Source organism: Mangifera indica, chromosome 10 (genome assembly GCF_011075055.1).
Source record: "Mangifera indica cultivar Alphonso chromosome 10, CATAS_Mindica_2.1, whole genome shotgun sequence".
Classification (NCBI taxonomy): domain Eukaryota; kingdom Viridiplantae; phylum Streptophyta; class Magnoliopsida; order Sapindales; family Anacardiaceae; genus Mangifera; species Mangifera indica.
In genome coordinates, this window is record NC_058146.1 from 13,571,714 (window position 1) to 13,589,473 (window position 17,760).

At 31.5% G+C, this 17,760-nt stretch overlaps 4 protein-coding genes across 4 annotated transcripts; 1 reads left to right on the forward strand and 3 right to left on the reverse strand.

Moving 5' to 3' along the window:
* Positions 1 to 56: 56 nt before the first annotated feature.
* LOC123226760 (WAT1-related protein At2g39510-like) lies at positions 57 to 1,064 on the reverse strand. The gene is made up of 4 exons (XM_044651288.1): positions 949 to 1,064; positions 596 to 712; positions 315 to 523; positions 57 to 199 (listed from the first exon to the last, which is right to left on the reverse strand). The coding sequence occupies exons 1-4, from the start codon at positions 1,062 to 1,064 to the stop codon at positions 57 to 59; spliced, it is 585 nt and encodes a 194-aa protein (XP_044507223.1).
* A 2,441-nt stretch (positions 1,065 to 3,505) lies between these two features.
* Positions 3,506 to 4,613, reverse strand: LOC123226761 (WAT1-related protein At2g39510-like). Its single transcript, XM_044651289.1, has 5 exons — positions 4,531 to 4,613; positions 4,257 to 4,440; positions 3,982 to 4,146; positions 3,825 to 3,890; positions 3,506 to 3,667 (listed from the first exon to the last, which is right to left on the reverse strand). Exons 1-5 carry the CDS (start codon positions 4,611 to 4,613, stop codon positions 3,506 to 3,508), a joined length of 660 nt encoding a protein of 219 aa, XP_044507224.1.
* A 4,133-nt stretch (positions 4,614 to 8,746) lies between these two features.
* LOC123226763 (WAT1-related protein At2g39510-like) lies at positions 8,747 to 10,402 on the reverse strand. The gene is made up of 7 exons (XM_044651290.1): positions 10,221 to 10,402; positions 10,079 to 10,141; positions 9,868 to 9,984; positions 9,552 to 9,795; positions 9,307 to 9,471; positions 9,066 to 9,214; positions 8,747 to 8,969 (listed from the first exon to the last, which is right to left on the reverse strand). Exons 1-7 carry the CDS (start codon positions 10,400 to 10,402, stop codon positions 8,747 to 8,749), a joined length of 1,143 nt encoding a protein of 380 aa, XP_044507225.1.
* A 4,889-nt stretch (positions 10,403 to 15,291) lies between these two features.
* Positions 15,292 to 16,979, forward strand: LOC123226675 (histidinol dehydrogenase, chloroplastic-like). The gene is made up of 3 exons (XM_044651198.1): positions 15,292 to 15,427; positions 15,929 to 16,019; positions 16,521 to 16,979. Exons 2-3 carry the CDS (start codon positions 15,947 to 15,949, stop codon positions 16,802 to 16,804), a joined length of 357 nt encoding a protein of 118 aa, XP_044507133.1. The 5' UTR covers positions 15,292 to 15,427; positions 15,929 to 15,946; the 3' UTR covers positions 16,805 to 16,979.
* Positions 16,980 to 17,760: the final 781 nt, after the last annotated feature.

Genomic DNA, 17,760 nt, shown 5'->3' on the forward strand with positions numbered 1-17,760 from the left:
TGTTTTAGTTGAGGAGTTGAGTGTTTATTCTTACACCATAAATCACGGCTAAAAGTTTAGCATCTGGGTTGAAGATTGACCAGATTTTTGTGTTTCCTCTTTCGACTAGCAAGGCCAGTATGATGCCTTCGATGGAGCCAAAAATGCATACCAAAGCTGCGAGACTGAGCACTGAAGGGTAGGATCTTAATATATGTGCCTGCGCAGATTGGAATTATTTTAATTTATTTTTAGCTGAAATCGACCATGGAAAATATGTAGATTGGAACATTTTCTTACTTGCAAAATGATGAAACAAGACCAGCAAAACAAACCAACTACGATTAGTCCGGCACCCTTCATTAGATATGTATGTTCTACATCAGTTGCTGATTTCTTGAAAATTATGTTTATTCCATTCTTCCATGGCAAATCTAGGAGAGTTCCCTTTACAAATGTCATTATAATTCCTCCCCCAACAGCCAGTAGGGTTCCCACTATCTTTGCCTGGCCATGTAGCTTCCTAAGTTTCACAATTTCAAGCCTGCAAAAAGAGTTAAAGCAATGATTGAGAAATCATCACAAACATTAACAAGGATTGAGAATAGTGATTTACCTGAAAATCCAAGCCATTATAAATGTCATGGCAGGAAGAGCATTGCTCATGGAAACATTAAATGTTGCAGTAGTATATTTCATCCCAGTATAGGAGAAATTTTGGCTAAGCACCGGTCTGTAAACATATATATATTTGGATATTACTTTATCTCTTGTGTTATTGATTATGGTAAAAGAAAATGATGTAGGTGGGTGAGTAAAATTCTTACTCGAACAAACTGAGCAATACGATCTTAGAAAAGGTGGAGAGCGTCATCATCGGCCGGGTGTTCCTTGGAAAATAATATATATGAATAACATTGTAAAATTTTATGAGAATTCATTCAGAGAGAAAATTAGAAATAGAGATACCTTTCCATGACAATAGCAAAAGGAGAAACGAGAATTGCAGCAACGACCATACGGAGTGCCACCAGAACATGTGGGCTCAGACCATTGTCCAGAGCATGCTTTACAATGATCGCCATGGATGCAAGGTTAAATTGCTGAAAAATCATAGCCAAGTATGGCAGTGATTTCTTGAAAAAATTCATCTCTATATAAATCTTTCAGTTTTGCTACAATGATATTATAGTGGTTTGGGGTGTTCATTTATAGAGTAGAAAAATTGTGTTCACACGACAATTGTCTGATGTCACGTATTATTACAAATTTCTATTTTCCACCATGGTCGCATCTTCAGCAGCCAAAAAATAAGTCAAAACACTAATCCCGTCAGCAAAATCGAATTTGAAGCGGAGAAGGCGACCCAATGGGATGCCAATTATATTGTAGTAACCCACGTTAACATATGCAACAAATGCTTGCCATCCACACCCAACTGCAACTCCTACATCAATATTGACATTCGATTAAGAAAGGAAGTAATTAATTAGGGGTGAATTTGAATCGTATTAAATACAAATAAGGACCAACTTAAGCTAGAGTTGAATTTAGAATGGTTAGCTTAAGATCGAACTTGGGTTGGATTGATGATGATTAGGGATAGATTTAAATCAAACCAAATTAAACTTAAGCTTGAGCTAATTCAAGTTTAATTTAGCTTGAAAAAATCAAGCCCAAGCTTAGACATGAACTTAATGAGCTTTCTTTGAAATAGTTCAAATTCGGCTCAACTTGATGGAAGTCCAGTTCAAATTTGGTTACAGATTTGAGTTGAGCCAAAATCGATTAAAATAATGTCGTTTTGATACATATTAAGTAAAACAATATCATTTTAGCTGATTCAAATCATTTTTTTTTTTAAGTTTGTAAGTTTAAAAAATTGAATATCCTCCAAGCTCGAGTTGATGTTCAAACTCAATAATATAAAACTTTTAGACTTGAACTTATCTAAGTTTAGCTTATTTTGAAAATGTTCAAATTAAGCTAGCAAACGAGCTCAAATTAATTTAATTTGAATATACTCTTAACATCAAAGAGGTCACTAGATAAAAAAAGAAAATAAGACTCACCGTGCGTGCTCTGACATTCACGGATGCTGAAATTGAACACGATGAAGTCATAACCGACCTGTTGGGCATTGATGTTGAATTGAGCGACTGTAGATTAGATTGGTGACTGGCCCCTTCAGCCAATTTCAAACTGACCTCTATTGTGGCCTCTTTTACGTGTTAGGTTAGGCAGCCAGGTAGTCCAAATTTTCAAAAGCAAGAACCTGGTGGGCATTGATGTTGTTGATTCAAAAGTAAACAAAATTTTCCCACATGCCCAAATTTCTTTCTCTTTACAAATTAACAAAAGAAAAATAATTAATTATCCAAGACTTTCCTAATTGAATAAGAAAGTAGTTGATATAACTGGCACTAGACCTGGCCACGGTTCATGAACCGCCGGTTTCGGTTCGAAATCGCCGGTTCACGGTTTGAAAACATAAGGACCCTGAATCGAAACCGTAACAGGACGGTTCGGAACCGCCGGTTCCGGTTCATGACCCCGGTTCGGAACCGACGGTTTCGGTTCGAAACCGATATTGAACAGTCAATTCTAATACATTATCTTGATTTAATTTTTAAATTATTAATTACAATAATTGAAAATTAAAAGAAAGGCTTGGACTTAATTACAATAAATAAAATTAATTATATAAATAAATTATATGATTAATTATAAAATATAATAAATAAATAATAAATAAAATTAATTATAGAAATAAATTCTATAATTAATTATGAATTGTATAAAAAAAATTGAAATTGAAATTAATAAAAAATTAAGAAAGAATTTAATTAAATTTAAAAAAATTTGATTGAATTGAAAGATTGAGAGAGTATTAACAGTTTAAAGAATTAAAATGAGAGTTTGAAGGATTGAGTGAGAGAGTGGAGAGATTGAAATTTGAAAGAATGGAATTTAAAGGGGTATATATAGGAAAAAACTTTAAAAAAATTTAAAATAGGGGGGGTGAATTGAGATTCAGAGAAATTACAGGGGACAAAAATTGGAGGGGTGGTCCCCTGCAATTTTCCCTTCAAGCCAACGGTTCCCTGCGCAGGGAACCGTTGGCTTTTTTAAAAAAAATTCAAAAAAAATAAAAAAAATTCAAATTTTTTGCGGTTCAGCATAGTAAATCGCCGGTTCATAAACCGGTGTGAACCGGCGGTTTCACGGTTCCAATTTATGTGAACCGGAACCGAACCGTAGAACCACGGTTTCGATTCCGATTCATTCCGGTTTCGGTTCCGGTTTTATCTGGGCCGGTTTCGGTCCGGTTCACGGGCCAAACCGGCCTGTGGCCAGGTCTAACTGGCACGTTTTCAAAACTATTAAAAGATGACCAGACTGAAAGCATCCAAATGGTCTATAGAGTTTTGTCATTCAAAAGTAAAGCTAATATATGGGTTGAAGAACCTTCTAGGATGAATCTCTAATCTCTCATTGCTTCTCAAGGTTCATGTAAACATAATAACTACACATGACTTCTCCTTGACAAAGCCTCTTCAATTGACTTCTCCGATTTTTCTTGAGCCTCATCCAAATCCCTGACACAATCTACAGCCTCTTTATTAGACATTAACTGCATAATCAAACTTAGCACATCTTCATCTTTCGTTGCCCTATTATATGTCGCCTATCCCATCAATTATGATTTTAGTTCTAAACCATGGGTTTGTTTTTTTTTGTTTTTAATTTTTTTTCCCCCTTAATTTCCTTTTAACTTAATTTTTTCTAAAAAATGAGCTGAAAATTGCGACGAGAACCATGCCCAGAGGATTAAAAGAACTCACAAAAACTGGTCCATTTTTCTTTATTACCCAGCCCATTATGATATAGGTTGAGCAGGACATTATTCCCTGCATATGTCATAAAATTATAATAGCAATGATAATTAAGTAAAATATTTTGATATTTGATTTTGTTGAGGAGTTGAGTGTTTATTCTTACACCATAAATCACGGCTAAAAGTTTGGCATCTGGGTTGAAGATTGACCAGATTTTTGTGTTTCCTCTTTCAACTGGGAAGGCTAGTATGATGCTTTCCACGGAACTTAACATGCATACCAAAGCTGCCAGACCCAGCACTGAAGGGTAGGATCTTAATATATGTGCCTGCGCAGATTGGAATTTATTTTTAGCTGAAATCGACTATGAAAAGTATGTAGATTGGAACATTTTCTTACTTGCAAAATGATGAAACAAGACCGGCAAAACAAACTAACTATGATTATTACAGCACCCTTCATTAGATCTGTATGTTCTACATCAGTTGCTGATTTCTTAAAAATTATGCTTCTTCCATTCGTCCATGGCAAGTCCAGGAGGGTTCCTTTTACAAATGCCATTATAATTCCTCCCCCAACTGCCACTAGGTTTCCCACTATCTTTGCCTGGCTATGGAGCTTCCTAAGTTTAACAATCTCAAGCCCGCAAAAACATTCACAAGGATTGATAAATCATCGCAAACATTCACAAGGATTGAGAATAGTCAATTACCTGAAAATCCAAGCCATTATAAATGCCATGGCAGGAAGAAGATTGCTCATGGCAACAGTGAATGTTGCAGCAGTGTATTTCATTCCAGTATAGTACAAATTTTGGCTAAACACAGGCCTGTAGGCATATATATATATATTTTTCTTACCTTTACTATATTATTTTTTCAGTCATGGCATAGAACTTATTGTAGGCAGTGAATAAAAAATATCAAATAGGGGAAGCAGCTTTGATTGATTGAAACAGAATTGTAATTGATTGAAGATATTCGTACTACTTGTAACAAGCTAGACATCATCAAAGTCAAATGAGTCCAACACTATGGAATCATTTTCTTCTTGTTTTGTCTTCTATTTAGTGGATTGCTGGTCCACCTCTTTGTAAACTATTGTTTTAATTAATTTATTTGTTTGCATCTTAAGGTTCTTAGATCTTCTAGTTTCGGATCTAACTAAAACCTTGATCTATGTTCTAATCCTGCTAATGCTAATGGATACTTATTCATCTTTTGGGTTGGTAATTGTGTATTATTGCTTGAGATAATGCAGATTGTGCAATATGGAAAAGCAATATATACTAAAAAACTATTTATTGGGTTCCTTGAGCACTGGCCATCACTGTTGGAGAAGAGAGGTAACTTTATATAAGGGAAAAACTTATATTTTTTATTTTTCACTACAAATACAAAACAATTAGAGTATTTATAGGTACAAGGATAACTTTTAAAATCCTAAATATATAAACTTAACATTGAACTTGTACATTAGTCATTAACACCCTAACATTGAACTTGTGCTACTAACATTAAACTTGTGTATGAACATGAACTTGAATTTGTACATGAATCATATATGAACATGAACTTATGCTATGAATATTGAACTTTGAATAAAAAAAAAAACCAAAAGTTTTTATAGAAAATTCAGTTTAATTCAACATCCCCCCTTAAACTTAATTTTGTCTCCATCCTTCATGCCAAGAAGATTCTTAAATTTTTCAAACAACTTGACAGGCAATGGCTTTGTAAAAATGTTGGCCACTTGATCTTCACTCTTCAAATAAACCAATTCGATACTTTTCACCTTTATATGCTCTTGAATGAAATGAAATCGCACGTCGATATGTTTGCTTCTCTCATGATGTACTGGATTTTTAGCCAATTCGATTGCCGACTTGCTATCCAAATAAATTTCGGTAGCTGCCCCTTGTGGAAAAATTTATTTCTCTAAGCAACCTCCTTAGCCAAATTGCATGACACACACAGGTTGCCGTAACCATATACTTTGCTTCACATGTTGAAAGCGATACTATTGGTTGTTTCTTTGAAAGCCACGTGAAAGCCGTATCGCCCATGTAGAATACAAACCCCGAGGTGCTCTTTCTATCATTCGTGTCTCCGCCCCAATCACTATCTGAATAACCAAAAAATGCTAATTTGTCAGCAGATGAACTATAAAACAACCCAAGTGATAGAGTACCTTGAATGTAACGGAGAATCTGTTTGATAGCCTTCCAATGTGTTGATCTTGGCTCCTCCATGTACCGACTCGCAAGGCCGACTCCATACAAAATATCCGGCCTTGTGCATGTCAAATATCGCAAGCTTCCAACTAGGCTTTTGTACAATGTTGCATCAATCACCTTCCCTTTGTCATGACGAGATAACTTTACGCCACAGTCAACCAGTGTATTGACTGGCTTGCAATCAGCCATTCTAAAACGTTTCAAAATCTCCTAATCATAGGCTTTTTGTGAAACAAAAATGCCATTACTAACCTGCTTTATTTCAAGACCTAGAAAATAGGACATAAGTCCCAAATCAATCATTTCAAATTCACTCTTCCTAGTTGAAAGAGGAAACACGAAAATCTGGTCAATCTTCAACCCAGATGCTAAACTTTTAGCCGTGATTTATGGTGTAAGAATAAGCATTCAACTCCTCAACAAAAAGAAAATATCAGAATATTTTACTTAATTACCATTGCTATTCTAATATTATGATATATCCAGGGATTGATGTCCTGCTCAACCTATCTCATACTGGGCTGGTTAATGAAGAAAAGAGGACCAGTTTTTGTAACGTCTTTTAATCCGCTGGCCATGGTTCTCGTCACAATTTTCAGCTCAATTTTTCTAGCTGAGAGACTCTTCCTAGGAAGGTATGCATCATATATGCAAAATCAAATTGAAGAGATCAAATGTGAAAACCAAATTAATCAACTTTTTATTGTTACTGTGATTAGGGTTCTTGGAGCAGCTGTGATTATCATTGGACTGTGCATGGTGTTATGGGGTAAAAGCAAAGACCAACGTCATTCAAATTCACAAAACATTCAAGACGAGGAGCCCGTGGCCGCTGCTGCACAAAACGGTCTACAAATGGCTGTAATCAATGGTGATATAGAGAGTCCAAGCCAGTCTAATGTGACTGTTGATGAGTGAACCCGTGGCTCATGTATGACGTAGTAAAGATTTCTAATAACAAATTAACCCCTTATAAATTTATAATACAAAATAAAACCCTTTCGTAAGGGGCTTTTCTCATAGTTACATGTGAACTTATTTATTGCAAATCTCATCAATAATTTTTTTTTAATGATTTATTTTATAGAGATAAATTAAAAATTGAAAGGTATGTTGATGAAGACGGTGAAATTTCCCCATAGTGAAATTTTCCCATGGTGAAATTTTCCCAAAAAAAAAAAAAAAATCAAATAAACATAGATTTGTCAAGAAAAAATTAATAAATTAATAAGTGTACATATTATTGTTATTATTATTATTATTATTATTATTATTATTCTATTGACGGCGAGATAAAATTAAAATAGGGTCGGAGTTTTACAACCTTATTTATAACAATCAATTTTTCTTTTTAGGGGGGTCATTGATACTTTAATTGATAGAGGGCAGCATAAAATTTTCATGCTTGTGTTGTATAGATAGTGACAAAATTGATTGTTATACTTTAATTGATAGAGGGCAGCAATAGTTGGAGCAAAATTCCCGTATTTTGACCATCTATTGCTGGAGCAATAGATAACAAAGACTGGAGCAATAGAGGGCAGCAATAGTAGAATATCTTTATGAATTTTGAGGCATCAAAACCCTAATTAGTAAAAAGATTGTAAGATCTCTTGGAATTTTGTACAGCGACTTTGACTACTATATTGGCAATGACCGTTCAATTAATGAGCTATTATTATTAATAGCAATGACAATTAATATAAAATATATTAGCAATTATCGTTCAATTGAAGTAGAGAGTATAAATAAGGTTGTAAAACTCTAACCCTATTTTAATTTTATCTCCCCGTCAATAGAATGATAATAATAATAATAATAATAATAATAATAATATGTATACTTATTTTATATTCATATATTTTTTTTAAGCTTTTATAAATATCATGTTAATATATTGATGATACTGGTAACAAAACCTATTTATTTCAAATTAAGAAAAACATAAATATCAACATGCAAAAATATTATTAATTAATTAATTAATTTGATGTGGGAGTGAAAAGCTTTCTCAGATGCGTCAACATGAATGTGCAATTTTGCTAATGTAAAATTAATAGTGATGCAAAAATCTATTTTCAAATTGAGAATACAATATAAAATATAAAATACTATGTTGTTATTTATGTGATATTATGTATATGAACATGAATCAATGTATACCTGCATTAATGAGTTAACTAAATGATTTTAAAAAACACAAAATTAAAAATTCGGTTGGATTGATTGGTCAAAATGACTTAATCGGTTTGATCTCAATTGGATTTTAAAATAATTTATAATCCGATTCGATTCTTAAAACCTTGTTTAACACATCTTCATCTTTGGTTGCCCAATTATATGTTGCCTGTCCGTTCGATTTTGATTTTGTTCTACGTCTGTATACCTGATACTGTTTATCAATGGTTTTATTTGTTTTGCCTTTTTCTTCCCCTTACTTTCCTTTTAATTTTTTAATTTTTTCTTGACAAATCTATGTTTATTTGATTTTTTTTTTGGGAAAATTTCACCATCTTCATCAACATACCTTTCAATTTTTAGTTTATCTCTATAAAATAAATCATTAAAAAAAAATTATTCATGAGATTTGCAATAAATAAGTTCACATGTAACTATGAGAAAAGCCCCTTACGAAAGGGTTTTATTTATATTATAAATTTATAAGGGGTTAATTTGTTATTAGAAATCTTTACTACGTCATACATGAGGCACGGGTTCCCTCATCAACAGTCACATTAGACTGGCTTGGACTCTCTATATCACCATTGATTACAGCCATTTGTAGACCGTTTTGTGAAGCAGCGGCCACGGCGTCGTCGTCTTGAATGTTTTGTGAATTTGAATGACGTTGGTCTTTGCTTTTACCCCATAACACCATGCACAGTCCAATGATAATCACAGCTGCTCCAAGAACCCTAATCACAGTAACAATAAAAAGTTGATTAATTTGGTTTTCACATTTTCTCTTCAATTTGATCTCTTCAATTTGATTTTGCATATATGATGCATACCTTCCTAGGAAGAGTCTCTCAGCTAGAAAAAATGAGCTGAAAATTGTGACGAGAACCATGCCCAGAGGATTAAAAGACGTTACAAAAACTGGTCCTCTATTCTTCATTAACCAGCCCATTATGAGATAGGTTGAGCAGGACATCATTCCCTGGATATATCATAATATTAGAATAGCAATGGTAATTAAGTAAAATATTATGATATTTTGTTTTAGTTGAGGAGTTGAGTGTTTATTCTTACACCATAAATCACGGCTAAAAGTTTAGCATCTGGGTTGAAGATTGACCAGATTTTTGTGTTTCCTCTTTCGACTAGCAAGGCCAGTATGATGCCTTCGATGGAGCCAAAAATGCATACCAAAGCTGCGAGACTGAGCACTGAAGGGTAGGATCTTAATATATGTGCCTGCGCAGATTGGAATTATTTTAATTTATTTTTAGCTGAAATCGACCATGGAAAATATGTAGATTGGAACATTTTCTTACTTGCAAAATGATGAAACAAGACCAGCAAAACAAACCAACTACGATTAGTCCGGCACCCTTCATTAGATCTGTATGTTCTACATCAGTTGCTGATTTCTTGAAAATTATGTTTATTCCATTCTTCCATGGCAAATCTAGGAGAGTTCCCTTTACAAATGTCATTATAATTCCTCCCCCAACAGCCAGTAGGGTTCCCACTATCTTTGCCTGGCCATGTAGCTTCCTAAGTTTCACAATTTCAAGCCTGCAAAAAGAGTTAAAGCAATGATTGAGAAATCATCACAAACATTAACAAGGATTGAGAATAGTGATTTACCTGAAAATCCAAGCCATTATAAATGTCATGGCAGGAAGAGCATTGCTCATGGAAACATTAAATGTTGCAGTAGTATATTTCATCCCAGTATCGGAGAAATTTTGGCTAAGCACCGGTCTGTAAACATATATATATTTGGATATTACTTTATCTCTTGTGTTATTGATTATGGTAGAAGAAAATGATGTAGGTGGGTGAGTAAAATTCTTACTCGAACAAACTGAGCAATACGATCTTAAAAAAGGTGGAGAGCGTCATCATCGGCCGGGTGTTCCTTGGAAAATAATATATATGAATAACATTGTAAAATTTTATGAGAATTCATTCAGAGAGAAAATTAGAAATAGAGATACCTTTCCATGACAATAGCAAAAGGAGAAACGAGAATTGCAGCAACGACCATACGGAGTGCCACCAGAACATGTGGGCTTAGACCATTGTCCAGAGCATGCTTTACAATGATCGCCATGGATGCAAGGTTAAATTGCTGAAAAATCATAGCCAAGTATGGCAGTGATTTCTTGAAAAAATTCATCTCTATATAAATCTTTCAGTTTTGCTACAATGATATTATAGTGGTTTGGGGTGTTCATTTATAGAGTAGAAAAATTGTGTTCACACGACAATTGTCTGATGTCACGTATTATTACAAATTTCTATTTTCCACCATGGTCGCATCTTCAGCAGCCAAAAAATAAGTCAAAACACTAATCCCATCAAAACACAAGTGAGTTGAAAATATTAATTATTAAATATGATTTAATAAATAAATAATTTTTTATAAAATATTATCTAATAAATAATTTTAATAAGTATATCATCAACACCCTCCTTGAGAAAGCCTCTTCAATTAACATTCCTAAATGTCATGTATTCTGAAATTTTAATTAATTTCTTAATACCTTCAATATATTTTATTACGTTACCACCCATTTCAAAATAGCATTTTATATTTTATATTGTATTCTCAATTTGAAAATAGATTTTTGCATCACTATTAATTTTACATAGCAAAATTGCACATTCATGTTGACGCAACTGAGAAAGCTTTTCACTCCCACATCAAATTAATTAATTAATTAATAATATTTTTGCATGTGGCTTGTCATTGCTATTCATTAATAGTCAAAATTGATAGATGACAATGACCGTTCAATTTTGTCAATATCCTTCTACCTCAATGCAAATTTGAGGGTTAGGTAAAAGTTGACAATCATCCGCTCTATAGCTACACAAATACAGAAATAATGGTTATATAAGTTTATAGTTTATTTTACCGTAAATTTAAAGTACTAATTCAAACTATAAATTTAAATTAAACATCTCTTAACTTGAATTTAGTTTAATTTCATAAATAAATAAAAATTTTTTAATTCAGACTTGGTATAAATTCAAATCAAACTAATTCAAACTAAATTGAATATAACTGAACCAATTTTTAAGATTGAACCCTAAAATTTATAAAGCAATATAAACAAGTAACATTAAAATTGGGGGTGAGAGATAGTCATTCAAGCTGTGCTGTGGACTTTTGCCTTTCCTTTTAATTAGCCTAAAATAAATAAAAGCTACTTATCTTCATCGAACGTTTTAATCTTTTCAAATCGGTGGACCAAAAAAATTGCTGATGGAGATTATGATATTGGACGAGATGAACGATCAGCGTAAACGTGTTTGATGGGGACCAACCAAACCTGTGGCCAATCACATAATTTTTTCTTTTAAGTGGTGAGACCGAATCAAATTTTTTTTCTTTTTCTTTTTTCTATAATTTTAAGACGTGATTCATTTGGCTTTAAGTTTATAATATAATTTCAATGGCTCTTTGCTGGATTTCTCATTCTAATTCGTAGCTTAATAAGAATTGACGTGATTTTGATTCCTCATTTTGCTTGATTTCATAAAGTAATGGTGCTTTATCTAAATAATATATGAAATTATTATTCAAATTAAACTGAATTAAAAATGGTAGACCTTTTTTAGCTTTTTGAAAATGGTACACCTGCTAGAAATTCTTTGCTAGAAATTATTGTAAGTCAAAATTGTAAGATTGTCATGACAATGACTTTAAAAAACCTGTTATTTTCTAGATTGTAAGATTGTAAGATTGTCATGATATTCCGGTTTGATTTACAATCTTACAATCTAGAAAATAACAGGTTTTCTTAAGTCATTGTCATGACAATCTTACAATTTTGTGACTTACAATAATTTCTAGCAGGTGTACCATTTTCAAAAAGCTAAAATTTCGTGCAAACTAACGTGATATATATATTTGTGTGAGTGTATGTGGGGTTGCCATGTAAAATTAATTCATTCATAATAACGATATTTATATAAAATTTTGTACAAACTAACGTGATAAATAAATAAATAAATAAATTATTGGTTCAGTTTATTTTAATTTTGCCGAATTGATTTATATGAAAGAATTTATGTTTAAGATAGAATAAATATTTTTTTAGCATTATTAAATATAGTAAATTCATATGGAAACTTGGAGATTAAAGATAATGAGAAGTTTTTCCACAAAAAAGGTATGTCCTTTAATTTAGAGTGAAGTTTTTCCACAAGCAAACAACAGCTCAGCTTTGGTCCACCCAACCCTGTTGAACAATCTAGATTTTGAAACAGAATATAATAACGAAGTAAACATCAGTTTGAAAATAATTAATGCATAAAAATAATCAATCAATAATTTTATATATAGAATTAATATGTGACTATTCTCTCTTTGGAAATCTCTTTCTAATCATTAATAAAATTATATATGTAAATAAATAAACAAAAAAAATATGATTTATATAGAATAAAGAAATGATAATTTTGATATTATATTAGATATTTAGGACATTTTCGTATAAATCTTTTAAAATCTAGGTATTTTTGTTTATGCCATAAAATTATGGTTAAATTTTTTATTACTCATGAAATATAGGTGATTTAATTAATATCTCTTATTTAATACTGAAAATACCATTTTCAAAATAGTCAATAATTAAATAAAATACAACAAATATTCAGCATTACCAGTGGCCAGAAGTCTGGATGTAGTTAGTGCATGCAGTTAACTAGTCCTCAATGTTCCGTTGGCTTGATGCAACAATAATCCAAATATTCAACAGTCATCAATCAAAATACAACAAATATTCCAAATATTCAGCATCACCAGTGGTCAATGCTTGTGGTAAGAAGAAATTTCGTCCGCTGGACCTGGATGCAAGAATTATTTTCAGGAAGAGCCGAATTATTAAAACCATGGACGGATGGTCCAGAAACGGCTGTAATCAATGGTGATATAGAGAGTCCAAGCCAGTCTAATGTGACGGTTGATGAGTGAACCCGTGGCTCGTGTACGACGTAGTAAAGATTTTTAATAACAAATTAACCCCTTATAAATTTATAATGTGAATAAAAACCCTTTCGTAAGGGGCTTTTCTCATAGTTACATGTGAACTTATTTATTGCAAATCTCATCAATAATTTTTTTTTAATGATTTATTTTATAAAGATAAATTAAAAAAATTGAAAGGTATGTTGATGAAGATGGTGAAATTTTCCCCAAAAAAATAAGAAATTAAAAGGAAAGTAAGAAAAAAAAAGCAAATTTATGTACAATCTAAGTCTCGTTTTTTTTTTTCAAGTTGGTGTTTTTTTGCTTTGAATTTTGTGAATGTTAAAAAAAAAAAAATACCGACTTAAAAAAACATGATGAATTTTGTTTTGTTTTGTTTTTTTTTTTAAGTCGGTCTTTTTTTGCTTGGAATTTTGTGAATGTTAAAAAGAAAACAAGACTTAGATTGCACATGATAATATTGACTTATAGCAAGCCACTTTGGTCCTTTAAGAAAACACCGACTTAAGAAAACATGATAATATTATAATATTAAAAGTAAAGCTAATATATGGGTTGAAGAATCTTCTAGGATGAATTTCTAATCTCTCATAAAATTGTAAAGCGATAGAAAGCAACGGTAGGGGCGGGCCAGTGCCTCTTCGCAAAAGTAAACAAAATATCCACGACCTTCCCTTATTAATTGAATATGGCAGCAGCTGGGAGATATTACGTATGTTCGTTACCAATCAATTTGGAAACTTGGCTGCCACTATGAATTAAGTTGATAGCTAAAGCCATGTGATGATGCTACTATAACTATAATTAATCTTTCTATGAGAATATTGGAGGTTAATTCTGTATGTGCCTTTCCTTTTAATTAGGCTAAAATAAATAAAAGCTCTGTATCTTTATCTTGTTTTTATTTACCACATAATTTAGTTCAAACCGTAAATTCAAATCAAATAACTTAAAATTATGGATTGATTTGGTTTGATTTGTAAAATGGTTTAGTTTGGGTTAAAATTTTTCAAACCGTTTTTCTTTTTTTAGTTTGGATTGCGGTTTGGACAATTTTCAAATCGAATCAAATTATAAACCGTATTTTTTTAAAATACATATATATAACTATGTTTGACATAATTTTTTGATGAACAATTAGGTATACAACTTATTTTTTTTATATTTATTTTATCATTTTTTTTACATGTGTATTGTATATATATTTTATATTTATTTTGCACGTTTATATAATGTTTTAAAAAAACTATAATTCAGTTAATTTTATTAAATTATATATATAAATGAATTATTTTAAAAAATTCAAACTATGGTAGTCGAATCATGTATCGTATTGTATATCAAAAACCTAATTTACCATATCGTATGATATGCTTTCTAAAAATTAAAATATTAATAAAATAATAAAATATTATAATTGACATCATCATTTTGAAAAATATCACAAATACTTTTAACATTTAAAAACTTTTTCATATACGCCCCTAATACACAATTATTTTCTCTAAAAAAAGTATCAATTCGTATCAATAATATATATTGTATCGTATTAATTCGATATATTTTATGATACATATAATTTTTTATCTGTATTATATCATATAATATGATACAATAAATACCATGTATCATAATATACTAATAATTATGGTTCAAATTATAATCCAAATCAGATCAAATCTTTTTTAATTTTGTTTGGTTTGGTTTGGCATGAAATTTGAAATGGTTTAATTTAATTCGAAAATTTTTCAAATTATTTTTCCAATTTGATCTAAAGAGATTTTCAAATTGTATCAGACTAAATTATGTATACCTCAATTAAGATTCCTAAACCGATAAGAGATCTCCATCAAAGTCGTGTATTGAATATATTCAGCAACTTTATGGGCTTGCTTGGAAGGTAGGCCGCCCATTCCGACGGGCCGTGGGGTACTTAACATCCCTTGTTGTGTATTTAACACATAGGAAAAAGCAAAACAGAGTCTGCTTCGTTTTCCCTCCCCTCGAATCGGAGCCGTCAGCCGAGAGCCTAAGCTTCGTCTTCCTTTTCTCTCATAAGTAAATTTAAAAAAAATATATATATATTTAAATAATTTGATTTGAAGGTTGACTGTGACTGATGACGGACACTCAGCTTCCAAGAGGAGAGTTTGCTTCAAAAGCTCTTAGCCACAGTTACACAGTGTTTGCTCGTGATTAGTGGAGGTTAAACCTCTTATTTCTTTCTCCGCTTTCTTAATTCCAATCCTGAATGAATTTATTTTTACCATTTTGGTAGTACTTTTAAGTTCTATGATATGATTACAGGTTAAGTGAGTGCTGGTTTAGGTATACATTTCATGCACCTAATATTTACTTTTCCAGATTTTCACTCTGGCTAGCCTCTCCAATTTTGATTTCTTGCAACAAGTCCACACATTTTTGGGCTTTTCAGCTACACTAATGCTGTGTTTTTGAGGATCCGTGACAGAAGCCTTAGTTACTATAATATAAACTGTTTGAAATTTGTGCTTGGAAAATCTTGAAACGATAATGATATCCAGATTTTTTATGAAAGATGTGATATCGATTTTATTTTTTCTTCATCTTTTTGGTATATCTATGCACGTCTCTTGTATTACTTTTTGTTGTTCAAGTTTACATTTCATTGTATTAGAAGTCTTGAGTTTTGCTTTGTGAAACAAATTTCATCATTGGTTGATTTAGGTAGTCTCTTTTTCAAACATGTATGCACCTGAGCATCTGATAGTCAATGTCAAAGATGCTGAAAAATGGGAATGCCTCGTTGAGAATGCAGGTATTATTCTAGAATGTTTCCCTTCTTGTCCTATGAAGTGTTCTAGCTTGATAATTCTCTTTATATTTGTGTATTTTGATATCCCCTAGCTTTAGGGGTGCAAGTCATAGTTTCTAGCGGTCCTTATCTTTCAATATTGATATATTCTGTTCTAAGTCTCTGTTAGTGGGTTTTATTACAAATACAAAAAGTTAACTTGAACAACTGTGGTTAGATTTTGTAAATTGTTTTAGTAACTAAGTTGAATTCCTGGTATGTTTTATTCTTGTTGATCCCATAGGTAAACTTTATAATGCTTGGTGATTGATCACCATAAAGGCCAATAAAAGCGAAAACACACCGTTGATGGGGAAAGTACCTGGAATAGGTTGACAATTAAATACACATCTGAAGCTTAACTAAATTTCTGATTATTGGAGGGGTTAACAAGAAATGCTTAGTTTGACGACCATTTTGTCTCAAGGCAAGATGGATTGAAACTGTATTTGATTGTTATTACAGGTTCAGTGTTCTTAGGGCCATGGACACCTGAAAGTGTGAGAGATTATGCAAGTGGGACAAACCATGTACTTCCAACATATGGATACGCTCATATGTATGGTGGGTTGTCTCTTGATTCCTTCCTCAAGTTCATGACAGTACAATCCTTGACAGAGGAAGGTCTGAAAAAGTTTGGTCCATATGTTGCAACCATGGCGGAAGCAGAAGGCTTGGAAGCCCACAAGAGAGCGGCAACTCTTAGATTAAAAGACATTGAAGCCAGGCAAGTTGCCAATATAAGTTAGTCTCCTTTTGTTTGTGTCTGTTTTCTGATTTTTTGCAAAACAGTCTCTCATGTTTTCTCACTTGTATGTGAAATTTGTGTTATTGCTATTAGTGTTGGAATTTTGTTTGTTGTAAAATGATATCGATCTCAAAATATCAATGCCTGATCAATAAAATCTTTTAGAGTCGAGTTTAGTTAGCCGAGCCTTGAAAGAACTTTCCCTAAAAATTGCCCTTTGAAAACATCAATCTTACATAGGTTAGGATTATACATAATTTAATTCAAATCATAATACTAGAACAAATTATTTAAAAATTATATCTTGATTTGGTTTGAATTGATAATTTTTTTTAAAACAAGTTATTATTTAGATTGCAATTTGAATGATTTTTAAACTGAATTAAATCATAAATTGTGTTTTTTTAAAATACATTTATATAACTATATTTGACAAAATTTTTTAATAATTAATTAAGAGTATAATTTGTTTTTTCACATTTATTTTATTTTTTTACATGTATATTGTATACATATTTTATATTTATTTTACATATTTATATTATATTTTTAAAACTATAATTCAATTATTTAAAATAGGCCAAAAAACTTGTTCCCACCCAAGGTTTCATGTAATTTCAAAGTCTTATCCTTCAATTTTCAAAAACATAATTTTTCACTTATGAGCCTTCAATTTTCAAAAACCCAGTTTTTCACTTATGAGTTAACTTCTATTAAATTTCTCAATTATATATAAGAGTAAACTCATAATTTCAATAATAATATTAAAAAAAGATATAATTTATTATATTTTATCCCTTAGTTTTAAAACTAATAATTTTATCATTTGTCTAAAGTTTTCTAATTTTGAAAAGTGATTTTTTTCTCTTTAAACCTAGAGTTTTTTTTGTTTACTTTCCTTTTCAACCACCATCTTCGGCATTAACAACTTCCCTTTTCTTTCCGTGTCACTAATGA